Source organism: Conger conger, chromosome 2, assembly GCF_963514075.1.
Source record: "Conger conger chromosome 2, fConCon1.1, whole genome shotgun sequence".
Taxonomy (NCBI): domain Eukaryota; kingdom Metazoa; phylum Chordata; class Actinopteri; order Anguilliformes; family Congridae; genus Conger; species Conger conger.
In genome coordinates, this window is record NC_083761.1 from 8,173,983 (window position 1) to 8,187,762 (window position 13,780).

The window sequence follows — 13,780 nt, forward strand, 5'->3', positions numbered from 1 at the left end:
TCTGTCCAGAACACTCCCAGCACACATTACACAGGCTGCTGTTACACACCCTGACCAGTCAGAGCATCACTGCTGCTTCTGATCTGATACTCCAGCACCATCATAAAAGAGCTGAAACTACACTCTGATATGCAGTCCTGTCCAATCCTGTGAGCAGCTGTGTGAAATGGCCTCGTATAACTGTGTGCATCGTCACCACAGGAGGGAGGGCTTCACTTGGCCCAGTTGTCCCTTTCTCAGTGAGGAAAAGTCAATCCTCTGGTTGGTTGTGTCCCAGCGGTCTGCCTGAGCCAACTGCACAATGTGAGCTCACAGACACAGTGTCTGTGCTGCTCAGCTGCTCCAGAGCTGAATGAACATCATGGCTGCTGGCTTCTCTGTGCGTCCAGCATTGATGGAGGAAAGACAGATCAGGGAGGAATTACACATCAATCCTGGTGTAAACATGCAATAAGGGTTTCTGTGGTCAACTCTGTTTCCCCCAAGCTGCTTAATTTTCAGTCATTGAAATGTTATTGTATTATATTCAGAGAAAGATGCTCTTCAGAGTGAATTCACGTAAAAACACAAAAATGCAGTACTTCACTTTTCATTAAATGTATATGGATAAAGTGTAACTGAATAATTCCATGAGCCTGACTGAGGTCCTTGACTTTCTGAACACCCATAAAAACTGCTATCAGAATTCAAAACATGTACATTTACTCAACTCATATTTTACACAATCTATCCACTTCAGCCCTTCTTGACCATGTACGCATATTCACATGTCTTCATGTACACAGGTCAATGTCAGAAACCGTTACTTTGACATTTAAATGTTTGACAGAGCAAAAACAGCAGTGAATGATACACGTGTCCCAGCCCTCTATAGACCCACTGCTGTTCACACATCAGAGCTCCTCTAACTGTGTGTGACAGGATTTGTATAGAGGAAGGGGCTTTGCATACCTGTCCTGCCTCACTGCTCCACACACTTTAAGACCCCCAGTACTGATCAGTGGCTGTCCAGTCCTTTCACAGACACTGACACAGGCAGCATTATGATGATGTCAGTCTTTCTACTGCTGCTGATGCTGGGACTCTTTGTTCAGGGTGAGCAAGATAAAACATTTTTTTACTTGGGATTTTGGTTCTATTTTAAATGTTATTTGCTAACTTTTCACATTACAACTCTTTTCATAACAGTGTCTTTTTTCTAATAAAAAGTATCAGAATATGACACAGTGTTTGATAATATTGATGTGCATTAACATCCATTTCTTTGTTTTTGTTAACAGAATCAATGGCAGATATAATTGTGACTCAGTCTCCATCAGCTCAGGCTGTTCAGCAGGGAGACACTGTTTCTATCAGCTGTAGAGTCAGTCAGAGTGTCTACAGTGGCAATCGCCTCAGCTGGTACCTGCAGAAACCTGGTCAGGCTCCTAAACTCCTGATATATGTCGCCACAACTCGCCAGTCTGGGATTCCTGATCGTTTCAGTGGGAGTGGATCTGGGACTCAGTTTACACTGAAAATCACTGGAGTCCAAGCTGAAGATGCAGGAGATTATTACTGTCAGAGTTTACATAACATCGGTAGTAGCTGGCCGTTCACACAGTGATACAGAGCCGTACAAAAACCTCCCTCAGTCAGACTGCACAGAGACTGCACTGCTGCAGCTGGGAACTACTGCAGGTGCTGACGGGGGAGGCACTGATCTGTAACACTGAGAGCGACAGGGGGATTATTATTAAATCTGTCTGGTTCTCGACGAAAAACATCCAGCTCTACATTCCAATTTCAGTTCATCCAAACCATTGATTGGGAATGTAATTGGGAATAATTAATATCTTTGCTTCATAATCACTCCCTAGGTAAAAGATGCAAATTATTCTGAAGCAGTGCTCTGACATAAGATACTAATTTCTAGATGAATCAATTGTATAGGAGTTTAACACAAGCTGTCACAGAGCCCAGCAGCAGTGGACAGCACACAGTCCAGAACAGTGAGTCACTCTGTCCAGAACACTCCCAGTACACATTACACAGGCTGCTGTTACACACCCTGACCAGTCAGAGCATCACTGCTGCTTCTGATCTGATACTCCAGCACCATCATAAAAGAGCTCAAACTACAGTCTGATATGCAGTCCTGTCCAATCCTGTGAGCAGCTGTGTGAAATGGCCTCGTATAACTGTGTGCATCGTCACCACAGGAGGGAGGGCTTCACTTGGCCCAGTTGTCCCTTTCTCAGTGAGGAAAAGTCAATCCTCTGGTTGGTTGTGTGCCAGTGGTCCGCCTGAGCCAACTGTACAATGTGAGCTCACAGACACAGTGTCTGTGATGCTCAGCTGCTCCAGAGCTGAAAGAACATCAGTGGCTGCTGGCTTCTCTGTGCGTCCAGCATTGACAGATCAGGGATGAAATACAGATCAATCCTGGTGTGAACATGTAATAAGGGTTTCTGTGGACAGCTCTGTTTCCCCCAAGCTGCTTAATTTTCAGTCATTGAAATGCTATTGTATTATATTCAGAGAAAGATGCTCTTAAGAGTGAATTCAGGGGAAAAAAACACAATAAAACAGTGTTTCATTTTTCATTAAAGTTATATGGATATAGTGTAACTGAATAATTCCATGTGCCTGACTGAGGTCCTTGAGTTTCTGAACTCCCATAAAAACTGCAATCAGAATTCAAAACACGTACATTTACTCAACTCATATTTTACCATTTTTTTCTACCACTTCAGCCCTTCTTCACCATGTACACATCTACCCATGCAGCTCAATATCAGAAACCATTATTTTGACATTTGAATGTTTGACAGATTAAAAACAGCAGTGAATAGTACACGTCTCCCAGCCCTCTATAGACCCACTGCTGTTCACACATCAGAGCTCCTCTCACTGTGTGTGACAGGATTTGTATAGAGGAAGGAGCTTTGCATACCTGTCCTGCCTCACTGCTCCACACACCTTAAGACCCCCAGAACTGATCAGTGACTGTCCAGTCCTTTCACAGACACTGACACAGGCAGCATTATGATGATGTCAGTCTTTCTTCTGCTGCTGATGCTGGGACTCTTTGTTCAGGGTGAGCAAGACTCAAAGATTTTTTTACTTGGGATTTTGGTTATATTTTTTATTTTATTTTCAGACTTTTCACAATACAACTGTTTTCATAACTGTGCCATTATTTTCAATTGAAATTTACCAGAATATTACACAATGTTTGATTATATTAAAATGCATTGACATCGATTTCTTTGTTTTCTTTTTCAGAATCAATGGCAGATATTGTTGTGACTCAGTCTCCATCAGCTCAGGCTGTTCAAAAGGGAGACACTGTCTCTATCAGCTGTACAGTCAGTCAGAGTGTGTACCACTACTCAGGCAATCAGTACTATCTCAGCTGGTACCTGCAGAAACCTGGTCAGGCTCCTAAACTTCTGATATATCTCACCACAACTCGCCAGTCTGGGATTCCTGATCGTTTCAGTGGGAGTGGATCTGGGACTCAGTTTACACTGAAAATCACTGGAGTCCAGGCTGAAGATGCAGGAGATTATTACTGTCAGAGTTTACATAACATCGGTAGTAGCTGGCCGTTCACACAGCGATACAGAGCCGTACAAAAACCTCCCTCAGTCACAGAGACTGCACTGCTGCAGCTGGGACCTACTGCAGGTGCTGAGGGGGGAGGCACTGATCTGGAACACTGAGGGGCTCTGCTCTAAAACACGGACATTGAACTATTTTGTACAATAATAACTCTCATATTCTCAAACCTAACACACGTTTACTAAATGTTAATGTTGGCACATCCAATGCTTTCTCTTAAAATCCGTTATTATGTCATGAACAAAAATATGTCATTGAAAGGAACACACTCATCACAATGAATTGGTCAGAAACAATTCACTCCATATTTTCTAAAACAAAAAAAAGGAACGGGGACTCTATCACCATTTTGGAAACACAAGGAAAATATGCAGAGATTGAACAAAAGACTGAAATAGTGAATTATGGTCACTGCACCAGAGATGGGGTCTTAGACTCATAGCCCACCCATGAAATATGTTCAATGGAATGTTTTTACATATTCAAGGTTTGACCAGGGCTAAATCATAATTTAGTTTTTTCTAGTTCTTTATCTTAGATGTAGGATTAAGGGAAAGCATTGTTCTTTGTTGTAGCCAGGATTTAGGAGGCACTTTCATGGTTATTGAAGATTATGTTCAGTGAAATTTTGAATAAGTAATGCAGGATTGACCTGTCCCCAAAATCATCCAGAATTCAGTGTTGTTCGTCTGAAGAGGAACCACTATGGGTTCTGCTTCCAGAGCTCTCTCCCTCCATACAACAAACAAGCTGCCATTACACTCTCCAACCACAGGAGAGAGACAGAGAACTACTGTTGCTCCTGATGTAAAAGCACTCCAGTATCATCAGACAGAAGAAACTACAGTCCGGTGTTAAACTCAGACCTGGCCAGTGCTGAGTGAGTGAACTGCAGTGTGGGAAAAGAAGGGGTTGCTGGGAGAATGTGCTGTATGGGAGAAGCAGCTTTTCAGTGCTCTCACCAAGTGATGGAGGACATTGCAGAAATGACATTTGTTGATGAATATGATTGAACATAGGACAACAGAAAAAAATCACTGATGAAAATATGATGGGAAAACCATCCAGTTGCCACTCCAGTGCCTTCTACAGTTAGCCCAGTATTCCCTGTGTTAACACAAGGCTTCTCTTACTACTCATCTGAAAACTACAGTGTCAAATATAAAGAAAGTATCTGTTCATGGTGACAAAAGGGGAAAAAACACCATAATACTGTTAGTTCTAAGATCACATTTCAGACGGATTGTGTTTGAATCATTCTCGGGGCACTGCACTGGCACAATCAGAACACACAACATGGGAATATATATGAATTAAGACTTTTTAACAAACTTTAGTTCCAATGCAATCACATTTCACCTGTAACTAGGATATTTTTCAGCAAAGCTTCAATTTATACCCACTGCTGTTCACACATCAGAGCTCCTCTCACTGTGTGTGACAGGATTTGTATAGAGGAAGGGGCTTTGCATACCTGTCCTGCCTCACTGCTCCACACACTTTAAGACCCCCAGTACTGATCAGTGACTGTCCAGTCCTTTCACAGACACTGACACAGGCAGCATTATGATGATGTCAGTCTTTCTACTGCTGCTGATGCTGGGACTCTTTGCACAGGGTAAGAGACTCAGATCTCATTGAAAGTAAACACTTGGGATTTTTTTCAATTGACATTTTTAATTTAATTTAAAAATAAATCAATAAATATTTCTATGCTAACATTGCTTTCCATGTTTTGTTTTTCAGAATCAATGGCAGAAATCGTCCTGACTCAGTCTCCATCAGCTCAGGCTGTTCAGCAGGGAGACACTGTCTCTATCAGCTGTAGAGCCAGTCAGGGGGTTGGCAACTGTTACTATACCAACAATAACCAGGACTGTCTGTGCTGGTACCTGCAGAAACCTGGTCAGGCTCCTAAACCTCTGATTCATGGCATCACAAGAAGACAGTCTGGGATTCCTGATCGTTTCAGTGGGAGTGGATCTGGGACTCAGTTTACACTGAAAATCACTGGAGTCCAGCCTGAAGATGCTGGAGATTATTACTGTCAGAGTTACCACAGTGGTGATGTGTTCACACAGTGATACAGAGCCGGACAAAAACCTCCCTCAGTGAGACTTCACAGAGACTGCACTGCTGCAGCTGGGACCGACTGCAGGTGCTGAGGGGGGAGGCACTGATCTGTAACACTGAGGGGCTCTGCTCTAAAACAATGAGCTATAGGGGATTATTATTAAATCTGTCAGGGTCTTTAATCAAAACATGTGCAACTACATATCAATTTCAGTTCATCCAAACCATTGATTTGGAATTGGCACAGACTCCATACTCCAGCACCATCATAAAAGAGCTGAAACTACACTCTGATATGCAGTCCTGTCCAATCCTGTGAGCAGCTATGGGAAAGGGCCTCGTATAACTATGCATCGTCACCACAGGAGGGAGTGCTTCATTTGGCCCAGTTGTCCCTTCCTCAGTGAGGAAGGGTCAATCCTCTGGTTGGTTGTGTGCCAGGGCGATTGGCTGAAAGTGTCAAATGTTATGGAAGGACCAGCTCATGGTGACAACACATTCACCATTTTTAGCTATACTTCACATTATTTCACATGGATATACCAGACATCCCGGAAATAAGTACTCTCTCCCGGAATCTCCCCGATTCGCGTCGCACCGTTTAGCTAGTTATTCCCTCCCTGAATTGAAATACAAGTTGAATACTGAAGGCTACGAATTCTACTTGCACCCCGTCAGTTACGTGCAGGCTCCAGTAGGCTTTTTGATCCGTGTTTTGATGGCTCCCTATTCATCAATCCTAAAATCAATCATCATCAAAGACCAACCAGATCGTGTTAAGGGTAGGATTCTCCCACAGTTGAAAAAACGCACAGGTAAATCCATCGCTAGCGTAAGTGAAGATATAGGTTACTCCAAAATATACTATGTTTGAAAGCAGTTAAAGCCAAGCCGACCCTGGCACACTGTTGTGTGTGCAACAACACAAACCTTTCAATCACCCAGCAGGGACGAACTTTTCACACCACTGCTTGCAAGCGGATGTCCTAGGTAATGCTATCTGTAACGGCCGCCAAAAATACAATTCTTCAAAGTTACCACCGCAGTTGTAAAGAATATACCACCATAGCTAAACACCTTTTTTTGCGTTTGTTTGTGTCTTGATTCATTTCACATTGGGCTAGTGAACTGAAAAGACAGACACAGACATGAAGGGAATCATTTGCCTCCAGTAATTAATAAAACTGCACATTGCAAACATGGACGACATTGCCATCGTCGCCACAGATAGTCGTTCTATCGCTTGTGCAACCAAGGTGGTGGACGACTTCTGTGTGGCCACTGGCGCCCTGGTCAACAGGAAATGTTTCTGTCTCCGCATTGGAGTGAGGAGCTGACCGTTTCCTTCCCTGTGCGTAGGAATACCATCAAGCTCCCGGGGGTGACCTTCCAGGCTGACGGAGGAGGGAGAACCAGCTGAGAGGGAGCCCTCCGCCACGTCCAAAACAAAATCCTGAGCTGGAGTGCACGGCCCTTGACCATGGCGGGTAAGATCCTTGTCCTGAAGGCAATAGTCCTACCCATTCTGCTCTATGTGGGGAGGGTGTTTCCCCCAGACAAAGCCACCGGGAAGCTAATTACCCGGATGGCTTTCCGCTTTGTCTGGGGAAGCACCATGGAAAAGCTGAAACGCGTCACCCTCCTCAAGGAGGAGCGGAATGGGGGGCGGGGGGTCCCAGACATTGTCAACATCATCATGGTGCAGGGTCTGGCCACCCTTGTCCAGAACGCAGGGAAGGTGGGTAAGGCCTCTGGTACCTTTGCCAGGTACTATGCCACCCCCTTCCTCAGAGCAATGGGCTTGGGTGTGCTGGACCTCACCATACCATATTGCTTTGCCTACAGGACAGGTCTGCCCAGGGCTGGCCTAACCTCATGGAGCTACAAAATGATTATGGCTCATTTAAGATCTGGACAAATTGTAACGCTCCCGAGGGGGGGGCCAGACCTGGACCTGCAAGTCATTTGGGCAAATGTGACACACAAGTGTCTCACCAACAAACAAAAAGCCATTGCCTGGATGACAGCCCATAGGTGTCTCCCCACTAGAACATTTATGTATCGCCAGCACTTAGCCCTGACTGAACGCTGCCCCCACGGATGCACTGACTCGGAACACATTCACCATCTGTTTTGGGAGTGCTCTATGGCCAGGCGGGTCTGGGGCCTTGTTTGTTCCTCTGTCTCCCTGAGCAGGTTCCTGCCGAGGTCCTCCCTGATAGCTGAGGGCATCCTCTACGGTCCGCCGGGGGGATGCAAGCTCCACCGTCAGTGGAGGATCATTAACTCCGTTAAGCAGGTCCTGTGGGACATCAAGGTCTACCAAAAAACATCGGTAGACCTGGTCACTCTCCAGAGGAGGATCCAAAACCTCCTCCAGGACGGCATTCTGGTAGATGTCCATCAAAACAAACACCTGGCTGGAGAGAAGTGGAGGGTGGACCATTGGAAGGAATTCATCATATAGTCCACCCCCCAAGGGACATGGAAGGGACACAGAAGCCTCTCGGGAAAGTAAACCTGAGCAAAATGGACTTGCTTTCTTTACTATTTTTCCGTCTTTTAAATCCACCTTTGTTTTGTTGGATTAGATATTGATTTTGTAAAGTTTTGTAAAGTATTTCTTATTTTTGTTATCATTTTCAGATCAGTTTAGTCAAGTTTGTTTTCATTCTTTTGATGTCTTTGTCTCATTAGTTTAAGTCCCTGTTTAAAGGATAATTTTGTGTTAATCAGTGTGTTAAAAAAAGAAAAATAATTTTAAAATGTAAAGAAATCAAAAAAACCAATAAAACCACCTTGCAAAACAAAGCAGATAGGGGGACAGTAGTATAGCAATGAGTTGCAGCCCTGAATGCACACCTCTCTGTGCTGAAGAGGAGCTGCTCCGTGTCACATTACATTTAGCAGACGCTCTTATCCAGAGCGACGTACAACAAAGTGCAGATCAAACACAAGTACAGGTGCAAAGATACAATACATACAATCCCCAGCACAGAGCTGCTGCTGACCCACACACACTTCTGTAGCACAACATCACAGGATCACACAGTGTATCAGTTCATGTGGAGCAATGATCACCCGGCTGCCCTGAGCTCACCCAAATGCAGAGGATGTGTACAAACTCCCAGAGGTGCAGTGAGTGGGCTTTCACGTAGATTACTTTCAGAGGATTTGAGTTCAGTACACAAATCCACATTTATGTCATCAAAGCTGTGTCTGTTCAGATGCAATACAAGTGACTTTCACCTTTGCTGGACTGAATCAGAGAATCAAAATGTACACTGATATAATTTTTTACCTAAATTGACCCGATCATCATTTTTGTAATAGTGTCCATGGCATGACTGGGTCATCCACACCAGGGAATATGAAACATTTTCCTTAAGCGTTTAACAAGCATAAAATATCAAATAATGTGATTATGTACCCCCTTATTTACTTTGCATAAACCAGCATGAACTTAAATCCATGAGAATATCAGATACTATTCATATATAGATTTTTATACAGGCACATGCATCCATTATATTTCAGACATGATTTAGTGGTGGATTGCTATTACCAGAACATGTTTGAGTTCAGTGAACAAATGTGGCACTGAATACCTTGAATTTTCTAAAAGGGCATATGTAAACAAAAAGACATTTGTTATTCGCACAGGATTAAAATGAATGTGAATATCAGTAAAGCACCCACACTGGGATATGTCACCATGTTGAAGTGTTGAAGGCATTAGTGCAAATCTCTTCACTTCACTGTTTTCATTCTAAATGTGTCATCTCCAATCCCACCAAATTATGAATGCCCAATTTGAGAACTTCACCAAGCATCACCAGCAGAAGACTGGCGGTTCTCTTCCAAAAGTAACGCCCAACGCCAGCCACACCCTTCTATTCACACTGCAGGCACAAGCTGCACATGTCATGGTGTAGTGACTGATTAGGGCCACCAGGGGGCAGGGGGCTCATTGCCTTCACCTGGCCTCATTAGTGCCAGGGAAGCGTTCCCCTCAGAGTATTTAAGGGCAGTGCTGACATTCGATCGGCGCTTTGATGTCCACTGTTCGCTCTGGTACAAAGCTGGTACGCACAAGGTAGACTCAGAGCTGGTTGAGTCAGGTAATGTGTTGAATAGTTTTTCTGACAATCTTAAAAAGAAACGAAAAGGTAAGGAAGGTGTTCAGTTGGTTAGTGTGTGTTCACGGCTGCCCATGTGGACCGACCCTTGCAGGGCTGCCAGTCCAGTCAGTCTGAGACTATGGTGCTCACTCACTTACCACGATTGGAGATTTTACTGAGTGATCTACCCAGCAGCCTATTTCAGTCTCAAGACTCTTTAGAACTTGCATTTGGCATCTCTACTGCTTCTCTATGTTTTCCTCCCGTACGGCCAAGAATCTTGGGGTGACTCTTGATAACTGCTTCACCCTGGCTCCACAAGTATCCTCCACTGCCAGAACCTGCAGGTTCTTTCTGTATAATATACGCCGTATCCGTCATCTGCTGACGGAGAAAGACACCCAGCTCCTAGTCCAGGCGCTCGTCATTTCCCGCCTGGATTACTGCAACTCCCTCCTAGCCGGTCTCCCAGCATGTGCCATCAAGCCCCTCCAGCTGGTCCAGAATGCTGCAGCCCGCCTGATCACCAGTCAGCCCAGGTCGGCTCATGTCACTCCACTTCTCATTGGCCTTCACTGGCTTCCTATTGCCGCACGCATCAGATTCAAGGCCCTAGTGTTGGCATTCCAGGCTGCTAAGGGGACTGCCCCACCTTACATACAATCCTTGATCACTCCCTACTCCCCAGCTAGACCACTCCGGTCTGCCAGCTCTGGTGGCCTTATGGTTCCCTCTCTACGTGCACCTGGCGGTCGAGCTGCACGTTCACGCCTGTTTTCCGTTCTGGTTCCTCAGTGGTGGAATGACTTGCCTACCACTGTCAGGACAGCAGAATCCCTCCCCCTATTTTGACGCAGACTCAAAACACACCATTTCAAACTCTACCTTAGTCCACCCTCCTGATTTCCCCCGCCCCCCTTTCTGATATCCCTATCCTTCTTGTCTAACCCAAAAAAAAAAAAATAATAATAATAATATTTTTGCACTGCTGATGACGACTGTATGTTTAGAACAGCATGCCATGTGTATTTTCCTAGTTATGGATGTGATGCTTTGACTTGTGGTAGAACCTATGCACTTGTAAATTTGGATTAAAAGCGTCTGCCAAATGACAAAAATGTAAATGTAAATGTATGTGCTTTCATGTGGACATAAAGATTATTCATGTACAGTATTATTCATTGACATCTTTACTTTAGATGGTGATCGCCTCTCCTCTCTATTACACCTCTCTGCTTGCACAATGAATGCCCTCGGTGCTGACATTGATGTATCAGAAGTGAAAGAATGAACAAAACCCAACCTCCAGACATGAAATCTCTAATCTGAGACTGATGCTAAAGCAGGTGTGAGGTACAGCCCCCTCCCTTTCTCACCTCACTACAGAAATGAGACCTCCTCTTCCTCATGTTCAAACAGCTGTCTCAGGGCTGGGTATTTTGGGCTGAGAAACTGTGAGCAGTGGGGGTGAAACTCAGATTTGCATGTGCAGGGCGGGGCAGGCTGGTTCTGCTGTCCCTCAGTGGGACTGACTCAATCTCAGAATAGAGCAGCACTGTGGCCAGGTGTCTGGGCTGTCCCCAGGGGGTTAGTGTGAGCTGAGCACACATCCTGCTGTACAGAAGTGCTCTGAGCACGCTGCACACATCACTGCTCCTCTCAGCAGGCCTCCAGAGCTGGGGTATTTCTTATAGATCATGTGCTATTATCATTTTATTTGGACAAAGCAATCCATGTAATTATTACAGTATTTTCAAAGAAAAGAACACCCAGCATGCATTTCTGTGTGGTTTCTGCAGACACTAATGTCAGCAACACAACATATCTGGGAATAAATATGAATTAAAAAAATAGATAAAGCTATCTATCATTATCATCTCATATTCATTTTTGAGTGTTTTATAAAAGTATTTTCAATGCCACGAATATAATTATGATTTAATCAAAGAAATGGAACCCCCAAAACCACAGGATCATCATAAGCACATAATAACTGCCAGAGACACAGTAGTTCTTCAAAGAATCTTTATTATGTCAATGAATTTGATCTAACAGCTATTCTCAAAAGCACACAAACACAAATAAGAGCACACGTGTGCATATTTGTTTTAATGAACAAAAGCAGAGCACATGAGAGATATTAGCACTGGAAGCTCAGGCTGGAGGAAGGATTCACACACAGGCTCAGCTCAGTGTGACAGCAGTAAGGAGCAGAGAGGCTGAGGGCAGAACAGGGTAAAAACAGTGTGATCAGAGTGTGTGAGCTGGGCCTCCACCCGGCCTACTAAGAACAGTGGGCTCTCCTCAGTGTCTGAGGGGGGGCAGACTGGGAGCCCTTTGTGGCCTCACAGGTCAGTGACCCCGCCTTCATCCAGTCTCCCGCACTGAGAGTCAGCGAGCTGCTCCAGCTGTACAGGCCGTCATTCCCCAGGACCCCCACACTCCCGGCCACGCCCGAGCTCCAGCTGGCGTCGTCCACTTTCCAGCGCAGAGTCCAGTCTGAGGGGAAGCCCTTGTTGGCCAGACACACCAGTGTGGCCTTTCCCTGCTCCAGCTCCACACTGGAGGGGGGCAGGACTGTGAGGGTGGGAACTGTGTCACCTGGGAGACACAGAGAGACATGAGCTCAGAGAATGGACACACCCCCATGCGCCAATCATTCTGTCCTCACAGCAAGACAGGAATGTGACACAGAGAATATCAGGTGTTACTCATTTGCAATGGCTGAAGAGAATGTGTCCTGGTTTGCTTCATCTTGTACAGGATAAAGCACATTCACATGTTTAAAAGTTCTATCTATTTGCATTCCATTATTATCAGAACCTGTGACTGCACTTCACAATGAAAAATTCATCACCACAACAAAAACTTTTTTGGGTAGTTCCAGTTGCATTTTGCTCCACTTGTGCAGCTCCAACTGTCTGATTGTATTGCCATATCCTTATAATTTATACTTACAAAATAATATATTCATCGATCATGTCATTATGCTCTGAAAACCTTCAGAATAAGGTTAATTTGTGCTCAAATTAAAACCAAATAAATACGCACTAAATACGACAACAATATAACCTTTTTTTTAAAAATGATATGAAATGAAAAATTTCTCGTTTTTTTAAGACTCAAACCAATGGTGTCGAGTAGCTACGGAACGTTATGACACGAGCCTGGGACTAAAGAACAGAAATGTGGAATGTAATAGACGTGTTATTCATCTAATAATACGATCATACGTTATCATTATAAAATTATCAAAAATAAAGTCAAATTTGAAAAAACTATCAAATTTAATCAGCAATACAACCATAACGCGTATCAAGCGCGATCTTATTTAAATCAAGTAGCCTATGTAAAATAAATAACTCTTTGACTTCGGAATCTTACGTTTTAGAATTCAAAATAGTCCGGTTATGATGATGGATAGGCTATTTCATCGTATTTCATTTAATGTGACGCAAATAACATCTGGCTGCACTTCAAACTGCTCCAGAAATGCTTTGCTTCAATGCAATGCAATTCATTTAGTTCTGCACGGAATAAAGTTCATTCAGGACTGTATTCTGAACATCAACGCGATAGCTACAAACACTGTTTGAATCTAGTGAGCTAGTTTAAATTGCCAAGCTTATTCAAATAATCTTGTTTGAATGTCGGAAAATGCCAGTATATTCAAAAATACAGCAAAAATACTGAAAGAGAGATTACTTACTTCCAACTGAACAGACTCATTCACCAGCCGTACAAAAACCTCTTGCTCAAAAGACACTGACTTCCTCTGCCTTTTCAAATTCTAACTTAACGTCGCTTTTCAAACGAGTCAATCATTTGCTTGAAAAATGTGTAACATTTTCTTTGATTTTACGCATCATAAGCAAATATATTCTACTCTACGAAGCGTTTCTGTGGCAAGATTAGAAATAATTTGAAATCAATGGTTAGTCTTGCAAGGATTCCTGTTATTTAAGCATCGCGAGAATTAT

At 43.9% G+C, this 13,780-nt stretch overlaps 1 gene segment (V, D, J or C); it reads right to left on the reverse strand.

Moving 5' to 3' along the window:
• Positions 1-11,811: 11,811 nt before the first annotated feature.
• LOC133114403 (Ig kappa-b4 chain C region-like) overlaps positions 11,812-13,780 on the reverse strand; it is a 2,186-nt gene continuing 217 nt past the window's right edge. The window contains 1 exon segment of the C gene segment in view: positions 11,812-12,401. Within this exon segment, the coding sequence occupies positions 12,085-12,401 (317 nt within the window).